The sequence below is a fragment of the Delphinapterus leucas genome, chromosome 19, assembly GCF_059928025.1.
Source record: "Delphinapterus leucas isolate spDelLeu-1000000601 "Yukka" chromosome 19, BTC_Dleu_Yukka2, whole genome shotgun sequence".
Lineage (NCBI taxonomy): Eukaryota > Metazoa > Chordata > Mammalia > Artiodactyla > Monodontidae > Delphinapterus > Delphinapterus leucas.
In genome coordinates, this window is record NC_143147.1 from 46,560,718 (window position 1) to 46,581,705 (window position 20,988).

At 45.4% G+C, this 20,988-nt stretch overlaps 1 protein-coding gene across 2 annotated transcripts in view; it reads left to right on the forward strand.

Moving 5' to 3' along the window:
• The first annotated feature begins 6,927 nt into the window (after positions 1-6,927).
• The window catches only part of FAM117A (family with sequence similarity 117 member A), a 42,680-nt gene continuing 28,619 nt past the window's right edge, over positions 6,928-20,988 (forward strand). The window contains exon 1 of one of the 2 annotated variants that reach the window (XM_089901112.1): positions 6,928-7,146. In XM_089901112.1, the coding sequence (XP_089757238.1) occupies positions 6,951-7,146 (196 nt within the window). In that variant the 5' untranslated portion in view covers positions 6,928-6,950. The remainder of the gene's footprint in view (positions 7,147-20,988) is intronic. The other variant, XM_022557732.2, reaches the window with a different exon arrangement.

Below are 20,988 nucleotides of genomic sequence, written 5' to 3' on the forward strand. Positions count from 1 at the left end.
TATAGGGACTGTTTGGGGAGGGACTGTATCTCTGACTCACACTTGTAGGAAAAATAACTCCAATTCCTTGAGTCTTCATTTATTTGTGACACCTATGGACATCCCAGGATCAGGCTGGAATCAAGGGACTAAGCATTTGCTGTTGGAACCCTCTAAGGCAAGTAATTCTCCCATAGATGAAAAACAATTTATTGATATACTTGGTGTAGGTAATCCTCCACTTTTGATGTTTTTGAGTGCCTGCCTCTGACCTCCCTGAAAGCAGGACCCAGCTCATGTCTCAATCAGAACAGCATCTAGACCACTTCTGCTTACAGGCTTCAAGGCCTGCTGGGCTGTGAACTCCAGAATAGGAAGTATGTCTCCGAACATTATTGTCATTCCTTAGTGCCTAGCTCTATGTCTGGCACGTTGTGGTCATTGCAATAAATTTGCGACAAGTGAATTAATTAGTGACAATTATGTTGATAAAGATGATAGGGGGACAGTGACAAAGGTTTTCTTGCAAGCTAGAAGATGCTTTGTAAGGCAAGACATCTCCCCTTAGCAGCATGCAGCCTTCTCAAAGCCATGGCCTTTTTAATTGGAGGAAACAGACAGGGGTTAATCTTCAGATGAGGACTTTATCCTCCCATCATGCCCATGCCAGGAGAAGCTATCAGTGATAGAGAAGGGAATAAGAGACAGCTGGTTGGGCATGATACCTGGGTAAGGAGAGGACAGGGATCTCCTCTACATGCCTGCCTTTGCATTCCTCCAGCTAGGTCAACTTAGTGTCTTTTGCCAGCTTATCAAGAAGGACCACGACTCTCTGGATTCAGAAGATCCAATTCTTCAGCTGTGCCACCTCCACCAACTCTTCTTCCACTGTCCAGGCTCTCTACTCCTGGTACTTCGGCTTTAGAATAAAATTTAAACTCCATATCCTTGAGACTACCCACATTACCCTTCTCTCCAAGGAAAGAATGCCTCTATCCAATAATACGCCATTTTATCTTTTTTAAAAAATTAATTAATTAATTTATATTTGGCTGCATTGGGTCTTCATTGCTGTGCGTGGGCTTTTTCTATTTGCGGAGAGCAGGGGCTACTCTTTATTGCAGTGTGCGGGCTTTTCATTGCGGTGGCTTCTCTTGTGGAGCACGGGTTCTAGGCGCGTTGGCTTCAATAGTTGCGGCACACAGGCTCAATAGTCGTGGCTCGTGGGCGCTAGAGCACAGGCTCAGTAGTTGTGGTGCACGGGCTTAGTTGCTCCGTGGCATGTGCGATCTTCCTGGACCGGGGCTTGAACCCATGTCCCCTGAGTTGGCAGGCGGACTCTGTTTTTTTTTTACTTACTTACTTACTTACTTACTTATTTATTTATTTATTTTTGGCTGAGTTGGGTCTTTGTTGCTGCGTGTGGGCTTTCTCTAGTTGTGGCGAGTGGGGGCTACTCTTTGTTGCAGTGTGTGGGCTTCTCACTGTAGTGGCTTCTCTTGTTGCGGAGCACGGGCTCTAGGCGTGCGGGCTTCAGTAGTTGTGGCTCAGGGGCTCAGTAGTTGTGGCACACAGGCTTAGTTGCTCCGCGGCATGTGGGATCTTCCTGGACCAGGGCTCGAACCCATGTCCCCTGCATTGGCAGGCGGATTCTTAACCACTGCACCACCAGGGAAGCCCTGAAGGCGGATTCTTAATCACTGTGCCACCAGGGAAGTCCCACCATTTTATCTTTAGAACAGCTCTGTGCAGTTGATGAAGCACAGTTGATTCTGGCATAGAGAAAGGAAGCCATTTGTCCAAAGTATTTCAAGATTCCTCACTCCAGGGCTTTTACCTCTAACACACACTGTATGGCCCAACCAATAAAAATCACACATCATCTTCTAAGACTGCCTGAGAATTTACATGTTGGGTCCTAAAATGCAGAAAGTTGTCAGGTAAGAACAGATTTCAAGAGACTAGCTGGCTCACACTTTGGCTCTCAGGCAGGTTGGTGGTCTAGAAGTTGAGTGTTTGTTGGGAAAACACTTGAATCTGAAGTCAAAAGACCTAGGATGTTAGTCCTGGGTCTGCCTTTTACTAAGTGGAAAATCTTGGGTAAGTCATCTAGCCTCTGTGACTTAGCCTTCTGTAAAATAAGGACAATAATATCTGCATTTTCTACCTATTGTACATGTAATATTCTACCTATTTTTTTGAATTTTATTTAATTTATTTTTTTATACAGCAGGTTCTTATTAGTCATCAATTTTATACACATCAGTGTATACATGTCAATCCCAATTGCCCAATTCATCACAGCACCACCCCCACACCCCCGCGGCTTTCCCCCCTTGGTGTCCATACGTTTGTTCTCTACATCTGTGTCTCAATTTCTGCCCTGCAAACCAGTTCATCTGTACCATTTTTCTAGGTTCCACATATATGCGTCAATATATGATATTTGTTTTTCTCTTTCTGACTTACTTCACTTTGTATGACAGTCTCTAGATCCATCCATGTCTCAACAAATGACCCAGTTTCATTCCTTTTTATGGCTGAGTAATATTCCATTGTATATATGTACCACATCTTCTTTATCCATTCGTCTGTCGATGGGCATTTAGGTTGCTTCCATGACCTGGCTATTGTAAATAGTGCTGCAATGAACATTGGGGTGCATGTGTCTTTTTGAATTGTGGTTTTCTTTGGGTATATGCCCAGTAGTGGGATTGGTGGATCATATGGTAATTCTATTTTTAGTTTTTTAAGGAACCTCCATACTGTTCTCCATAGTGGCTGTATCAGTTTACATTCCCACCAACAGCGCAAGAGGGTTCCCTTTCTCCACACGCTCTCCAGCATTTGTTGTTTGTAGATTTTCTGATGAAGCCCATTCTAACTGGTGTGAGGTGATACCTCATTGTAGTTTTGATTTGCATTTCTCTAATAATTAGTGATGTTGAGCAGCTTTTCATGTGCTTCTTGGCCATCTGTATTCTTCTTTGGAGAAATGTCTATTTAGGTCTGCTGCCCATTTTTGGATTGGATTGTTTATTTTTTTAATATTGAGCTGCATGAGCTGTTTATATATTTTGGAGATTAATCCTGTGTCCGTTGATTCGTTTGCAAATATTTTCTCCCATTCTGAGGGTTGTCTTTTCGTCTTGTTTATGGTTTCCTTTGCTGTGCAAAAGCTTTGAAGTTTCATTAGGTCCCATTTGTTTATTTTTGTTTTTATATCCACTACTCTAGGAGGTGGATCAAAAAAGATCTTGCTGTGACTTATGTCATAGAGTGTTCTTCCTATGTTTTCCTCTAAGAGTTTTATAGTGTCTGGTCTTACTTTTAGGTCTCTAATCCATTTTGAGTTTATTTTTGTGTATGGTGTTAGGGAGTGTTCTAATTTCATTCTTTAACATGTAGCTGTCCAGTTTTCCCAGCACCACTTATTGAAGAGACTGTCTTTTCTCCATTGTATATCCTTGCCTCCTTTGTCATAGATTAGTTGACCATGGGTGCGTGGGTTTACCTCTGGTCTTTCTATCCTGTTCCATTGATCTATGTTTCTGTTTTTGTGCCAGTACCATATTGTCTTGATTACTGTAGCTTTGTAGTATAGTCTGAAGTCAGGGAGTCTGATTCCTCCAGCTCCGTTTTTTTCCCTCAAGACTGCTTTGGCTATTCAGGGTCTTTTGTGTCTCCATACAAATTTTAAGATTTTTTGTTCTAGTTCCGTAAAAAATGCCATTGTTAATTTGATAGGGATTGCATTGAATCTGTAGATTGCTTTGGGTAGTATAGTCATTTTCACAATATTGATTCTTCCACTCCAAGAACATGGTATATCTCTCCATCTGTTGGTATCATCTTTAATTTCTTTCATCAGTGTCTTATAGTTTTCTGCATACAGGTCTTTTGTCTCCCTAGGTAGGTTTATTCCTAGGTATTTTATTCTTTTTGTTGCAGTGGTAAATGGGAGTGTTTCCTTAATTTCTCTTTCAGATTTTTCATCATTAGTGTATAGGAATGCAAGAGATTTCTGTGCATTATTTTGTATCCTGCAACTTTACCAAATTCATTGATTAGCTCTAGTAGTTTTCTAGTGGCATCTTTAGGATTCTCTATGTATAGTATCATGTCATCTGCCAACAGTGACAGTTTTACTTCTTCTTTTCCAATTTGTATTCCTTTTATTTCTTTTTCTTCTCTGACTGCCGTGGCTAGGACTTCCAAAAGTATGTTGAATAATAGCGGTGAGAGTGGACATCCTTGTCTTGTTCCTGATCTTAGAGGAAATGCTTTCAGTTTTTCACCATTGAGAATGATGTCTGCTGTGGGTTTGTCTTATATGGCCTTTATGATATTGAGGTAGTTTCCCTCTATGCCCACTTTCTGGAGAGTTTTTATCATAAATGGGTGTTGAATTTTGTCAAAAGCTTTTTCTGCATCTGTTGAGATGATCATATGGTTTTTCTTCTTCAATTTGTTAATATGGGTTATCACATTGATTGATTTGCGTATATTGAAGAATCCTTGAATCCCTGGGATAAATCCCACTTGATCAAGGTGTATGATCCTTTTAATGTGTTGTTGGATTCTGTTTGCTAGTATTTTGTTGAGGATTTTTGCATTTATATTCATCAGTGATATTGGTCTGTAATTTTCTTTTTTTGTAGTATCTTTGTCTGGTAATATTCTACCTATTACATGCCTATTGTGAAAATTAAATGAGATGATGTACGTGAAAGCTGTGAAGTACTAGACAAGAGTTAATTTTAACATCTCAGCCAAATTGCATCTTTGGAGACTCTTTATGTAAAATATACATAGTAATCCTTCTATGTTCATAAGAAAGTTTTAAAAGAATAGAGATTAGTATTTCATCTCTGGAGTCAGGCTGCCTGAGTAACCTTGGGCAGTAAGTAATCTTGCTTCAGTCTGAAGACTCAGTGAAGAGGAGATAATACCCATCTCATAGGTGTCATGATGAGAATCAAATAAGATAATGTATGCAGGATGCTTAATATATACCTGGCATGGAGAAAGGAACTCACTGAATGTTATCAGCTACTATTACTGATTTTATTAATGAAGATGTGAGGCAGGGTGATGCAATAAGATCTGATAGAGATCTGAGCTAGGAATCAAAAAGATTTACCTTTTGGGGCCTCAGTTTCTCTACTTGCAGCATAATAAGAATCCATGGTTTTCTTTTTCCAGATTGTCATGGGGATTTAAAAAAAAAAAAAGTATATGAAGACTTTGAACTAATTGGAATTGAGGAATGTTATAAATTGCAAGATATTTTTTTAAAAACTGAGTTAAGTTTATACAGACTGAATTTTCATCAGTTCATCAACTTTTGTTCATTCCTACCTGCCTTTGGTAAAGTTGTCCTCTTCATGGAAAAGGAGTACAGCATCCCCCTGTCAGTAAAAAAGATTTCAAATGTCAGACCTCGAAGTAAATTTTTCAAATCTGCAAGGATATACTCTTTGCAAAGAAAACCTTTCTTTAGGACGTTCCATTGCCTCAATTTGTTCTCTGTACATAGGCTGATTTTAATATTCATCCAGTTCATGAATTTCCACTTTGGGTATTTTCTGCTTTCAATATTTAATCCCAAGAATGACCTCTCCTTGCCTTGCAGCACGCTCCCAGATTACCTCCCTTTCTCTGATTAGTTAGTATGGCTTCAGGGAATACCTTCATTTTAACGTTAAGCCGGGCAAAAACAAAAATAGAAAGATAAATCTGTAGCAAGATCAAAAATAGATATCATGGCTAAATATAAACCTGGAGGGAATTATCTAATTATTTGGATGGTCCCTTATCACAGACAATCCAGGGTTGATTGCCTTTCACTTCTTCCATATAAGAGAACAAAATGGTTAATGAATACCACGAGTAACAATTTTTTCTTTTGAAGAGTAATAATTTTAAATAGTAACTTAAACCCTCTTTTCTTCCCCAAATCTCGTCATGTATATTATAGTATATGATTTTCACAACTGCGTGCATTCTTTTGGGGGACCGTCCAGTCTCATTTTGACTTGTAGGTCAGAGAGCATTGAACTGGGAAGACCAGGACTTGCTTATGGAGTCACTGTGCAAATTTGGTCAACTTTCTCAGTCACTTTGTTCCTTCCACTCTGCTGAGCTAGAGTTGGAATGGACGACTCTGCTCCTTTTCACTCTCAATTTAATTTACAGGCTAGCAGCTGCTTTTTTTTAGGTTGGACCAACACCAAGTAAGGACTTGGAAATGTGAAGAAAGACAAATGTGGTGTCACTTGAGGCACAGTAGCCGTTAAGTTCACGGATATAATGCAAATCGCATGCAAATGTTATGAAAACTTGGCATTAATTTGTAGAAACTTACTTTGGAGCTTGCCAGCAGCGTTGAGATCCTATGAGGATTCAAAACTAATGTTTTTAGGTTAAACCAAAAGTAAGGCTTTTTGAAGTTATTGGTTTCTCCATACTTGCCCGGACTCTACTGCTGAAAGTTTGACACTCCTCCCTGCCCCCCATAATGATTTCACTACGGCTTGATTCCATTTTACACCCGGTCCCGCCCCCGCTTAGCCTGACGTCACGTGATATCGTATTTGCATACTACCTGGGACTGGGTGTAACGCTCCCCTTTTCTGCGTCTTCTCATTGGCGGCGCCGGAAAACCAGCCCTCTTCCGGACGGACCAATCAGCGGACCCTCGGACGTGGGCCAGCAGGCAGGGGTGGGGTGGAGGTGGGGTCTTAGTTTGGATCGCTAGGCATATCGACCAATCGTCCTCTGGTGTGGGAAGATCAAGCCGAGGATTGGTTGGGAGGAGGGGTCTGGGGATCCGTAGGCCAATGAGGGCTCTGGGCTGAGGGGGGCCGGTCTCCACCTCCTAGGGCAGATAAGCAGCAGCAGCGGGGGTTGGGGGGCTGTGTGGGGCTCGCTGTGGGGCCGAGGCAGGCCGGCAGTCAGGCGGGCGGGCGATGGCGGGGGCCGCAGTGGGCGGCAGAGGCGGAGGTGCCTGGGGGCCGGGGCGCGGAGGGGCAGGGGGGCTCCGGCTGGGCTGCTCTCCCCCAGCCCCCGCCGGCTCCCCCCGGGCTGGGCTGCAGCCGCTCAGGGCCACCGTCCCCTTCCAGCTGCAGCAGCCGCACCAGCGCCGGGACGGGGGTGGCCGCGCAGGTGAGTCGGGCCTGGAGTGGGTGCGGGGGGGTGAGGGGAGCCGTTGGGGGAGGGGGGGCGCGTGACTGGGGGGAGGGGTATGGGGAGAAGTGTGAGGGGGAAGTGGATGGGGCGAAGGAAGAGCAAGGGGGTCGCGCAAAGTCTGTGAGGACGGAAGGAGCAAAAGCAAGGAGTCGTGAACGCGGAGTGCACCGCCGGGACAGAGTGTGCAAGGAGTCGGGGCCGAGAGGTGAGGGAAGGAACCTGGCAGATGGAGGCTGGCTTTGAGGGCGTAACCGAAAAGTGGGCAGAGGTGTCGTGTGGGGGTGAGTGGAAGGTGCAGGGGTGGCAGCGAGGTGTGAGGAAGGAATGAGTTGCGCGTGATGGGGGCGCCCTGTTCAGGGTTTGAGCTGGAGCGAGGAGCCGGTGGGCGCTGGATGTCTGCACGGGAAGGGGGAGGGGCATGGAGGAGAGCCCCGTGGAGCTATGTGTTAGTTCTCCAACTTGAGTTTGGCACCAGCATCCCGTTCTGCAGCTCTAGAGTTCCTTTTCCCACCACTTCACGTGGGCTTCCCTTTCTGCCACCTCCTGGAGCTGATTTCTCCTGAGCCGTTGGAATAACTTAGTTTAACGGCTTTTACTACCGTACAAACGCTCCGCTCCTATTCCCTACATTCCTCTTGGTTGGCCCAGAAGTTGTATGTTCCCAGATCACTGACCTGCTTAATATGGCTTCCAACCATTGCGTGTGTGTGTGTCTGTGTGTGTGTGTGTGTGTGTGTGTGTAGAACCTGAGTAGTTTGCCCCCTGCCTTTCCCTCCTCCCCCGATCAAGGCTGTTTTGTCCTGGGCATGTCAGTCAACGTGGCAGTGGGGTGAGGGCTACATTCAAGTACATTGTGGCAAATACCCACACTTTCTGAACAGCACCAAAAAGATGTCTTAATAGCAGCTTAATAATGTGGTCGATATGGGGAAACTAGGGGAGAGCAAGCTTAATCTTGCTTTCACACTCAAAGTTGTAATGGATCCCCTGCAAATGCAGGCAGTTAGGAATGGGAAAAGGAACCTACTTGCATGAGGAGGTTGGCAAGAAGTTGAAAGTGAGACTTGCATTTGATTCACACCAAATGTGAAAAGATCACTGCACACTTCCAAAGCCTCAGGGTCTACCAAACGTACAAAAGTCGTGGTCCCTGCCATCTGATGGTTAATGACATTCTCTAAAGCAGAGTTTCTTGAGCTTTTTGTGATTACTAAACTTAGTTTCAGCACACCCCCTCCTGAAAGTATAGCTGCTACGGTGCCTTCCTAGGTAGGAATGGGATTAAGAGGGTCTCTGAAGTAGAAAATCCAAGTCTGTCTGGACTTCATTGTAAATGTTAGCATTGCATCTTGGAACGCAGAAACTTGGTCAAATCTGGTAGCAAGATGGTAACCAACTAGTAAAAGTATACCTAGAATCTGTAGAGCAGGGTAATGCCCAGATAAACTCATGCTTTTCATGAACTGCTGTAAAGCAAACCAGAAGACTACAAACCTGTTGGTTTTGTTTGTGCTTCCTTGGAGTCCAGGGAAGTTAGTAGAACAGCAAGCACCTGAACCTTAGTTGCTTTTAGTAGAAATCAACAGAAAGCCTGCCTGTGTATTAGTTGGAAATCTATTAGCAGTCATATTTTAACAGCAGTTATTTTGTGTCTACTATAGAACTAATATTTAAAGGACAAACACTGGTGGACGCTGTGGAAAGAAGAGCGTAGCTTTGGTTGACTGGGTTCTTCACATGGCCTGTTCCTTTTTTAGGGCCAGGGAACCCAAGATACTGGTAAAAACATAGGAAGCTAGAGCTCTGCACAATTTGTTGGGTGATTTAAGGCAGATTGGGTGATCTCTTGCTTATGGATTGGGCTGATGGATTGTTTCTCCACTTATTAGTATCCCAGAGGCCCTAATAAGGCACTTACCTGGTCTGTAGTGGGATTATCTATAGTTCTCAGTGAGGCAGGAGAGAGGAAAGACAGGAGGAGGAAAGAGTGGCCTGAGCCTGTGGAGTTCTTTGTGGCCAGACATTAAGGAAATGTTCCTGGCCTTTGGTTTGGGAGCACATCAGGTCTTCTGAATGTTAACTTCTACCTTTATGTGTACTCAGATTGTTTCCATTCCTCGGCCTTGAGAAGTAGCAGAAGTGGTTTCCTTTGGGCCCGCAGGATATATGTGATAGAAGTAAAAGCCTTGCAGTCATAAACCCTTAAGGGAATGGCTTTGCGTGCCAGAGTTACCTGGGTGTCGAATCCAGGTTCTACCTTTTACTAGCTGGGTGGCTTGGAGGAAGTTAAGTAACTTCTGTGCCTCAATACCCTCATCTGTAAAGTGTGAATAATAATACCTACATCATAAGAATCAAATGAGTCGGTAACTATAAAGTGCTTAGATCAGTGCCTGGCAAGTAGAAGGTACTCTGAAGTGTTTGCTGCTGCTTATATTGTTGTTATTCTCTCCACCCAGCCAAGGTGAGAGCACTGTTGGCCAGAGCCCATTGCCTTTTCAGGCTTCAAAGAGCAAACCCATATTGGTCTGAAACCAGTACTGCAGGTTTCAGAATTTCAGAGCCTCCCCTTGCACTTTTATTCGCTCATCTTTTAAAATGAGCTTTCTAAACAGGGCTCTGAAACCCAACTGTTTAAAAAAGCATGTGAGCTGAGACGGAGTTTTAGGAACAATTAAGTGTCGTCACTTTCTGTTTCCCATCTCAGAGTGACGTAGTGCTCAGGGCTGTGCAGTTATCTCTCCACCACACACCCTGTTGTGTTCTTGACTAGGTATATTAGATGTTGTTTTAAAAAAAAAAAGAGTTATGGTGTAAAGAGCAGGATTTACCTTCTGTGGCCATTTATCTGTAAGGGATGTCTTCATAAAGTGAGGAATGGCTTCATTTTAACAAGCCTGGGCGAGGGGTGTGGAAGGTAGAAGAGAGTGGAGAGAAAAATGAAGGTCAACTCTAAGATGCTAAGAGCTACTAGTGGGTAACAGAAACCCAGGATAAATTTCTTACTGCAGTTTCCCCTTTAATTAAATTCTCGTTTATGTCTTTAGTCACTTGGAGGCTGCTGACTTTTATATTCTTCCAGGACCACTGATCATGGACAAAACGGGGCTAGGAGGTGAATTGTTCTGGGTTCCAGTCTTACCTATTCTGTTTAGTGTCTCCATATCCATGTCCAGAAGCTAATGTTCAATACAGCTTTGCAAATTCTTCTCTAGTGGACCAGCCCCACTGGCCAGCTGGGTGCTGGGGGAGTCCAGTGCCTCCTCTGCCCACCAGACTCTTCTTAAACCGAGGTTTGGCATTATGGCCTGCAGACCAAATCCAAGCCTCTGCCTGTTTTCGTAAATAAAGGTTTATTGGAACACATGGAGCCCTGCTCCTTCATTTAGGTATTGACTGTGGCTGCTTTTGCACACTGACAGAATTTGAGTAGTTGTGCGCAATGACACAGTTGAGTAGTTGTGATAGAGACGGAATAGCCCACAAAACCTAAAATATTTACTACATGACACTTTTCAGAAAAAAATTGGCCTACTCGTTGTCTTCAATGATGTTCCTGACCAATATTCCTATTAAAAAGATGAGTTTCAAATGTGTGTTGTATACACCTCTGCAGAAAATCCTAAGGGGGTAAAGAAAACTAAGAAGCCTGTGTCCCCACTCATATTTTAGGGAAAAAGAAAGGGGGATCATCAGCTTCCAGTCAGTTCTCAATCTTTATAGAAGATCAGCACATGTGAATCCATGCTGCCCACCCCCACCCTTGTCAGGTGACATGTGTTCGGTAGATATAAACTAGTTTGGATTTCCATAAAAGCTTAACTGTTAGGCAAATTTGCATCTCCTCCCCTCTTACCCTCCTTCCAAATCTAACAACCCACAACTGCAGTGAACATATTTCAAAATCAGTTGGAAATTACTTTAGGCTTATCTCCTGTTTTGGATTTTTCTCCTTGCCTTTTATTTTTCTGAACAGATCATTGGGAGCTGGTGGTAGTCATGGCTGCCCTCAGATACTGACTTCCTCACAGGGACATAGGAAGGGTTTATTTCAAATGTCCATTAGGTTCTCCAGGATGGTTGTCTCAATGAATGTAAGGCAGCATTGTTATTAAATGCTATTGGTAATTATTAAACTCCTTTCCTTGCAGTGCTCTTGTAAACTTAGTCCTTAGGGCATGGGTGTTTAGAGAGGTATGGCACCACATAAAGGAGGTTGCTTATTAGAAGTTCTGAGACGAAGCCCTCATCAAACCATGGTCCTTGGTTTGAAACAGCCTGGAGCTTAGAATAGAGTGTAACTTTTCTATGCCACGGAGCCATCTTGCTATAATGAAGCTTGGGCTGCAGTTAAAATCCTTTAAGAGCTACAATTGTGCTTTGAAAACCTGTGATTGAGGCAGCTTCTGTTTGGGAGGCATCAAACATCAGGCACTTCCCAGCCTGACACTGCTAGCTTGCTTTTGACAGCTTTGCTAGCACTAGGCACATGGTCAGCAAAATGCACTGCTGAAATATCTGACTCTTAAATGTTATCACCAATGATGGCATCTTGAAACTGGGGGCTAAGGTGCCTAACTACTTTATCTTTTTGGTACCCAAAGGAGAGTGCGTCCATGTGTTCTTCAGTATTTTGGACAGTAAGGGATTATACATACGGAAGCTCTCCACTTAGGTCACATAGAGCGAGGATTTTTTAAACCATTTGAGGTCAAATGGAGAAGGGCTGAGAACAGCAGTGGGGTGTGGCGGTAAGAGGGCATTGTTCTCTCTGGTTCCAGATATAGATTGTCCTCTAGAAAATTTGAGGCAGGATTGATTGCAAAATTTTCATAGTTGTGGTGGCAATATGAGCGTTGCCAAAGTGGTTGGTGGGCTTTAATAGCCAGAGAACACTTTACCTTCATTTTCTGCTAGTTTATAATGAATGGTGTGATGGGCACCAAGGCCACACTATTCCTTGGCTCTTTTTTTTTTTTTAATCTATTTATTTTATTTGTTTTAGTTTTGGCTGTGTTGGGTCTTCGTTGCTGCGCGCAGGCTTTTCTCTAGTTGTGGCGAGCTACTCTTTGTTGCAGTGTGTGGGCTTTTCATTGCGGTGGCTTCTCGTTGTGGAGCATGGGCTCAGTAGTTGTGGCACATGGGCTCAGTAGTTGTGGCTCACAAGGTCTAGAGCACAGGCTCAGTTGTTGTGGCACACGGGCTTAGTTGCTCCATGGCATGTGGATCTTCCCGGGCCAGGGCTCGAACCCATGTCCCCTGCATTGGCAGGTGGATTCTTAACCACTGCGCCACCAGGGAATCTTAATGGAGCATCATCCTCTGGATTCTTACAGCTCTCACATAGAGCCTTGGTGCCAAAGGATTCAGACTTTAGGGTGTGACATATTCTGGGGGCAGGTCTGGTTTTTGAGTTCTTATTGACACTATCATATATATCAAATGCTATATGACAGTAGCTCAAATGCTCTACTAGACTTACCTGGGCTTACTCTTATACCACAGGCAGCTTGGAGCCCTTTGAAAGGGCTGGAAGGGAAAACCTTGTGTTTCCTTCCCGTTTCAGAGTGAAGGTGGGTGACCACCAGCAAGTTAGTTTAGTGAGACTGGACTGTCTCTTCGTGAGTTAGTAAGTTTTATCCCCCTCTGAGATGGATAGAAGAGGGAGCAGGGAAGAGAGGAAGCAAAGCAAAGTTGAGTGGGGAATCTGGTCAACTTTCCACCTCTGCCTGAGTTGAGTCTTCACAGAGGGCTCCATTATTTGTTTTGCTGGTTTATGAATTAACCAAACATTAGCCAAATCTAGTCACATTGTTGGGTCCAAAACAAATCCTGATCTCAGAGAGAAAAGTGTTTTTGGATTATATTTGAAGCTGTAAATTATCTGTTTCCAGTTGTGTGGAGCTTGTGAAGGGGCTCTTGTTCTTGGGAACAGCTGTCTGGTGGGAAGCTCTGCACAGCTGGCTGCTCTCACCCAGGATTCAAGCTCATGGTCCTCAGTGAACCTCCTGGTTTCGAAAACTCTTCCTGGCACTTTGTTTTCTCCTCCACGCTTTTCCTCAGGGCCGCTACAAAGCTGAATGCCCAGCTTGGAGTCATTTAAATGTTTATTCTTAGGCCCTGAGTACGCCTCAATCGAATTTTACTGTGTGGGAGCACCACAGCCAATCAAGGGTGGCTTCAACGAACTTAAAAGAATGCTATCAAAGTATTTCATAATAGAAAAACTTACAACTCCAGCCCCTGGGGAACCTGGAACTGAAGTCTGGACTGTGTGCAGACACTTAACCTGCCCTGCTCTTGAGCCCCAGACAGCTGACACCAGGGGTGGCGAGTGCCTTGGGCTCAGCTCTGCCTGCACATTCTAAAAGGGGGGAGGTTGGGGGAGGCCTGGGAAGACTCCTCCGGGGGCTTTGGTCGACCTGAAGCGGCAGGCTTCAGGGGTGGGGGAGTTTTCTCTCAGAGCCTGCCTGAATGTGGCTTCTTAGAGTTGGGCAGTATTTGGCAGGCAGAGTGATAAGTTTGGGGTGCCTCTTCTCTGACCCTGTACTCCCTATCTTGCAAATGGTGGGTGGCTTTTCCGGGGGGAGCTTTGTTAATGAGTGTAGGTCTAGATTACCACCTGCTCTGCCGCTTGCATCCCTCATCATCCGATCCTAAATGAAAGCATGCAGGAGAGCATGGAGGTCTAACCTCCTCAAGAGGCAAGGGTAGGGTTAAACATACAACTCCAAAAGCAAATTACTAACATGTGCACCAATGAATGAAAGGTAAATTCAAGCTGGAGGAGGCATAGAGTGAAGGAATATTCAGTGTTAGGGTTAATTAGAGAATTACTGAGATGTCTCTAGTAGGCTTTTTTTTTTTAATTGGCCAGTATATTATTCTCCCTACCATTAAATTAAATTTTTACTCTCTCCCTTCCCTTTTGAAAGTGGCACTGGTGTGTCCTTGTTTGGTCAACTGTGTACTTTAACTTTCTCAGATCTCTTTAGTCCCTTCTGCCCCATGCTGGAAATTGTGTGCCTGCCTTTTTAAAAGGTAGGCACCTCATGTTTCAAGTTCAAGTGCAATGGAACTCACCCTGCAGCTTGAACAGATTTGAGTGTTTTTGCAGAGGGAGGGCCAGGGCAGATGGGGATTGTTGTGCTCAATAAATGCTTGTTGGATGGAGTTGCTGGAAAGGCAGCAGGGGTGGGGAGAGTGAACCACACTTCCCCGGGCTCATTTGAAATGGTTTTTTCCACTACTGGCCCCCACACTCTGTGCCCCCTTTATAATACCCCTCTTTAGCTACTTACAAGGCCCCCCCACCCTGCCCGAAGTGTTAGTGTTCTCTCTTCAAATCACTGGTCTCCCATTCATCCTGGTCATTGGGCTCGAAGCCCAGCTGGTGGCGAAGACGTGGCATTTCCATGGATGTCTTCGCTAGGCCTGTAGGTTCTGTTCGCCGCACACTTAAAGCCAGAGGGTGAGCTTGGGCCGTTAGTTACCAGGTTGATCCATGGAAACAGCCAATGTTTAGGATTTTGTTGTGATTTTGTAAAAGAGCCAGAAGACCTGGCTTTAGGCTTATATGTGGATATGGGTGAGAGGCCAAGGAGACAGATGAATGCGGGATGTTCTTTCACTCCAGGTAGATTTGCACCAAATTCCTAGTAGTGCTATAATGTATAGCAAAGGAAAGCAGGAAAACAAAATCTGAATTAGCAGCTTTTCTAGGCCAGGGTGCAGAATTGCCTATTGGCTTTAGGGTGGTTTTAGAGGTATGATCAGGCAGGAAGCCCCCCTTCCCAAGCCAGACACCATCCTTTATATGAAGCACTGCTGATTCCTCTTCTCTTTTCCCCACCAAATGGGGAAAATGCTGGAAAGAGATGCTCACTGTCATTCCCCAAGCCCTGATACCTACACTGTCATCCATGGAGCCTGTGTTCCCCTGCCAACCACGGGCCTGGTGGCTTAGTCAAAATGGTTTTATAAACCTGCTCAGCTGTGGGTAACTTTGAACAGAATGAAAATGTGATTGCAAGGAAAGAAAGGCAGCTTCGCTTCCCTCCTCCCCCCTTCTCTTCCCAACCTGCCGCACTGCCTTCCCTTTAAGAGTTTTCTGTGCTCTATGTGTGTTTGATCGCCCACACGGCTTTGAGAGGACTGCGGCTGATAGCACATGCGCTCCCTGCCCTACACCTGCAAGCTGGCTGAGAGCCTGACGCCCAGCCCCCATTTGGGATTGTCTTTGTAACTCATGCCCATCAGATATGACACACAAATTGGAGTTGAGGGTGGAGTGCATAGCATTTGGCATGACAGAGGGGATGCAACCAGAGAGCTTTCACAATATCATGTCGTCTGGATTTCGAAGTTGGGGAGAGGAGGCCCACGGGAGGCCATCCATGTGGTATGTGCACATCTTAATGCTGAAGGCAGCCCCTGGGCTCTTTCTCATTAGAACCGTAATCCTGGGGAGTTTTGTGTTCACAGGAGAAGTCTAAAGCAGCTGCTTCTGTGGAAAGGAAGAGTCTGTGGATCCCAACCCTGGAAGGCCCCAAAATTCACCTGCATTTTTCAGGGAAGCTGAGAGTATGGATAGTGTTAGTTTTGACAACGCGCTCCGCATGTTTAGCTCTTTGTTGCTCGCAGTCGGTACCCTGGAACGTTTCTCATTCAGCCTTGCCACAGTCCTGCAGGTGCAGGTGGCATTTGCTTGTTTTTGCAGATAAGGAAACTGAGGCCCCGAGAGGAAGTGACTTGCCCAAGACCGTGTGACTAATAACGCCCTTTTGCTCCTGATCCAGGGCTCTTCCCACATACGTATGCAGAGTCTGTGGGGAATTTCCCCTCAGGCTGGCATCCTCTGCGGCCTGCCCAGCACACACCGGCCTGCTTCCCTTCTGCTTTTGCACCTGTATCCCAGGAGCAAAGCTTCATTTGTTCAACTGACCAGAAGAGAATTGGAGAGGAAAATGGGCTGCAGAGAAGTCTGTTTGTTCCTTCAGCACCCCATAAGTAACTATCCACCTGGTTCAGCTGATTGGAGGGTGATGGTTATTACATTATATGTGTGATGTGGTGACAGCTTTTGAGTGTTTCCAACTGGTTGTAGATATGCAATTTCCACGTGGAATGAGAAGCTAACCAGGGACAGCTAGGGCCCAGGAGGCAGGGTTTTCCTGCCTCGGTGGGGTCATGGTCATGGTTACTGAGCTTGGGGCCATGTCAGGGAGATACTCTTAAGATGGAGCTTACAGGAAAGGGTGTTTTTCTTCTGTGTGGAACTATGTGGAACCCCCCAAAAGCACTCAGGAGTAAATGTGGGTGGTGCATTTCTGTGGTGGGGGGGGCTAGGTGCAGGTGGCATTGTGTCATAGGTGACACTTTAGTCCTCCATGTAGGGGACGGCTGGTCCAGACCTCCCCCACCCCTGCCATACTCTGCCTGGGCGTGTCTCCCTCTCCTAGCTTTAGGTTAACTGGGAGTGGAGTCGTTGTGATACGTGATAGTGCCTTTATGAGACAAGTGTGTGCCCACTAAGGGGACCAGAAGGGACTTGAACTCAGGAGAAAGTTCCAACTAGGGACGTGGTGTCATGGAGAAGTGCCTGACCTGCTTCATAGAGAGGGTTATGGGCAGCTTTTACCTCCTTGTTTCTCTTACAAAACCAGATTTCGTGTAGAATTCTTGAATATTCTAATAACCATATGCTTATGTGGAACCTTCCTTTCCCAGTTATTTCCCAACTGCATAAGGTAAAGCCCCATTATAACAAATATTATAAAAATGATTCTACATAATAAAGCTATTTCCATGCTTCATCTAAATGCTTTTATTGTTGTTTTTTGTGGTTTTTCTCGTTCAGAGGAAAAGAGTGACCAACTACCTTATGTAACAAGTACTTTTCCTGGTCCCTGTCCGTGTACTCGTTCATCTCTAAATCAGAACACTCGAGGGCTTGCTGTTTGCATTGGAGGCAGGGAGCGGGGAGCAGGGCTGTGGACCCATCACCAAGTAGCACGGCCCCCTTACTTTCTTTTCGCCTCGAACCTCCCACCCTCCTGTCCCTCCTGATTGTTTACAGACAGACCACCACACAAACCCCAACAAAGGACAGTATGTGTATGTATCTGGATGTGAGCGTCTGTGTGTGTGTCTTGAGTGTGAATGTGTGGGTGCTGGGTGTGAATGTAGGGGAGAGCATGTGTATGAGTGTGTATGTGAGGAAAAGTGCATGTGAAAGAAAGCAAATGATAAAGCAAACGGGTCAAATGTTTAAGAATAGGCAAATCTGGGTAGAGGGCATGTGGGTGTTCTGGGTACTGGTCTTATTCTTACATCTATATGTTTGAACTTATTTCCAAATAAAAAGTTTTAAAAAATGAATATATGCTAGACTAATTTGACTGTACCAGGAGTTCTTTAAAGCTTCTTCTATCATCCTTATAACATATCTTATTCTCCCCATTTAACAGAAAGAACAACCAAAGCCCAGAGAAGTTAAGTGACTCGTCTTGAGTTCATGTAGCACACTGAGGCGGAGGCAGGATTTGGGCCCAGGTATTGACTGTTATAGTAGGAGACTGCAGCTTGTCCCTGCTGCTCGAGCTGGACAAGGTTGGCATCAGATTCTGAGAACCGTTGGGCACCTGCGGCCGTGTGTCTGAGCCCAGTCCGTGCCCCACATTGACCCGGCAGTGGGGTTAGCAGGGTTGCAGCAGGCTGCTGATCCACACTGAGCATGTTCAGGATGTCCAGGTACCTTCTAGGGAAACCTGCTTCCTCATTCTGAGAAAAACTCTCACTCTGCTCTTCACTCAACTCTCTTCATTTTCTTAAAATACATGAAATTGGAAGGCTCTCATGTGCCAGAGCCATAGAGTAATACTACTCCGCATTTTTATGGTAGAGATCCAAGGGCAAAAGGAGTTGAGTTTTGTCTAGAAAGCAATGTCAGATTATGGGCCAGGCCAGACAGCTTTTTTGCCTGTGTACCAGTCGGTCTGTTGTGCCCACCGCCTTGTGAATGTACAGGAGCCTGCGGAGTTACAACTTCATACACAAAGGGAGGGCTTCACTCTTTGTCAATGAAAACTTTCCACTAACCGCAGGGCCCCAGAAGGGGTGGATCTGGTAATCACCGCTAAGCAGAGTTAGAGGTTCAGACACTACTGTTTATTCCCAGCCCCTATTCTCTCCCTCCAAACTGCATGCTCTGCATCCATCTGTGCTCCTTGAAGGCACTAGAATTATTCCTGACATTTTTGCTTACTGACATTTCCCACCAGCTTCCAGAATTGGGGTAAGTGAATGAGTCTGACTCTACTTCTTAACATAGAAAGAACAGTTTTTGGAGAATCTTTACTATGTGTCCTTTATCTAAAATGCCTCCCTGCAGCCGCCCTAGAATGTGAGACTGTGGTTAAGTTAGCATCAAAGGATTTTTTTCATGGATTCCAGCCAGTTCTGTGAAATAGACCCATGAGCATTTACTATATTATTACACCAGTTTATAAAGTTAGATTGTTTGTCCTTAGGCAGTTATCAAGCTATATAGGCTGTCTCCAGTATTCTCTTGGCTCTGTCCCACTCCAAAATCAGCGCCCGGTGGATGGCATCTGGAATCCGGACAGGTTGCAGGAGGATGAGAACTTACTGGGTTGTCTGCAGTGTAGAGGTCTGTGTTAGAGCTGCCGTGCAAATGGCCAGAGCTGTCTGTTTGGAGGGGACTGGGACCACTGCGCTTTCCCTTCCAGTTCTTAGAGGCATGGATGGGGTGTCTTGGTAATTAACACCCCAGACTGTTTCCCTGGATCATATTCTCCTCTTGCTTCAGGAGGATAAGCCTTTTCTTTACCTGACTTATGAAAGAAGGTGTCATTACTATTAAGCAGCTTTTGATTTAGGAGCAGATACAAAGCCCATTGTAAGAGGGGAAGATGGTGTAACTCACCATCCAGTGGTATGTGTTGCCATGTCCTCCTTTGTGCCTGGAAGCACATGGGGAGAGGTGACCTGACAAGCATCCTTCTGTTATGAAGTTATCATTGGTCTCAGGCAGACATTGAGGGTAGGAAAAATCTTCCCAAGGTCATACCTTTCAAGGCTCTTTCTAGAGGGACCATCTAATTTGTGTTTCAGACAAGGTTTACCCTGGAGACACTATATAACCTTTGAGCCTCCCTTAGGAGATCTGAGCAACCAGCAAGACCAGGGCTTTAGAGCAGGGGCTGCCCTGGAATGTTGCCCAGCACACACTGGGGTTTTTCCACCAGGCCCAGCCTGGGAATTTGCCTGGGATTTGGGGTCAGGGTGGATCAGTTCCAGAATGCCAGGGGCCAGGTAGGGAATCACTAGGTGGGATGTAGTGGTCTCTCAGGTATTTCCTTTTTGAAACTGGGGATGCAGTAGAACTTAAGAGATGGACCTAACCAGAGAAGATTTTGCAAGTGGGACAAAATGATCCACGCAGGTTTTCAAAGCTTTGAGGGTTGTGCAGAGTTAACCCTAATAAGATTTTCGACCCTGAAGGCAAGGCAAGTTCTGTGACTGTACCTTCATGGCCCTGAGGGACATAACTGTGTAACTGCTCCTTTAAGCCCCCCTCCCCACCCCCCAGCCCAGAGCAAAATGAACCAGAGCAGAGGTCCTGACAGACCTACTGAGGTGTAGCAAGTGAGCAAACCTGCCCTCTGAGCTCTGATGTCTACTCGGCAGTTACCACGTGACCAGCCCTTCTGCCTGTGGCGAGCCACAGGTAAATTGAGCACTATTTATACTCTCTTGCTTGGGTGAGGAAGTTTGAGAGATGGTCTGGGAGCGCACAACACAGCTGTCTGATCAGCCTAGGTAAGGCATATCTCCTTTTGACTTGGTGCCTTTTTTTCCCCCTTAACTAATTTTGCCCCGGATAACAGCATGGGCTCTGGGGCTTTCAATTTAGCTGAATCGGTCAGTAGCCATCTCTTATTTACCCTTTAATAGCTGGAGAATTCTAGAACTAGAGGAGGCTCAAACTCTCTAGGTACGACCTTCTGCCTTCTGGTGGGTGAATATTGAGACCTCTGGGGGCATGTAATGATCTCTCCCTGGAGCTATTCAGGGGCAGACTCTACAATCTCCCTCATTCATTCTGATGAGCAGGAAGTTCTTCCTTTTATCTAACTGGAATCTCTCCTACTCTAATTAAGTCTCTTCTGCCCTTCCTTTTTACACTCATGCAGAAGAAGACATAAATTCTAATTCACTTCATCTTCCTCTTGGGATCTAGCTACCTTCGCTTTAGCTATTTTTACCCATCTTCCCTGGGATCTCACTGGTTTCTACGTTCCTGTAATGAATGAGCAAATGGACGCCCAGGGTAACTTGGTGGGGCATATCTGAGGTTATATCCAACTCCAACTGTGTTTCTGGATCATAGGAACTCTTTAATTCTGTGCCCAATCTGGGTCTTTCTCCTGGGAGGACATACCACTTTTTTTTTTTTCTTTTAATATTTTTGGCTGCATTGGGCCTTAGTTGCCGCGTGCAGCCTTTCTCTAGTTGTGCCGAGTGGGGGCTACTCTTCATTGCAGTGCGCGGGCATCTCATTGCAATGACTTATGTTGCTGCAGAGCCTGGGCTCTAGGCACGCAGGCTTCAGTAGTTGTGGCACATGGGCTCAGTAGTTGTGGCTCACGGGCTCTAGAGCACAGGCTCAGTAGTTGTGGCGCACGGGCTTAGTTGCTCCGCGGTTTGTGGGATCTTCCTGGATCAGGGCTCGAACCCGTGACCCCTGCATTGGCAGGCAGATTCTTAACCACTGTGCCACCATGGAAGCCCGAC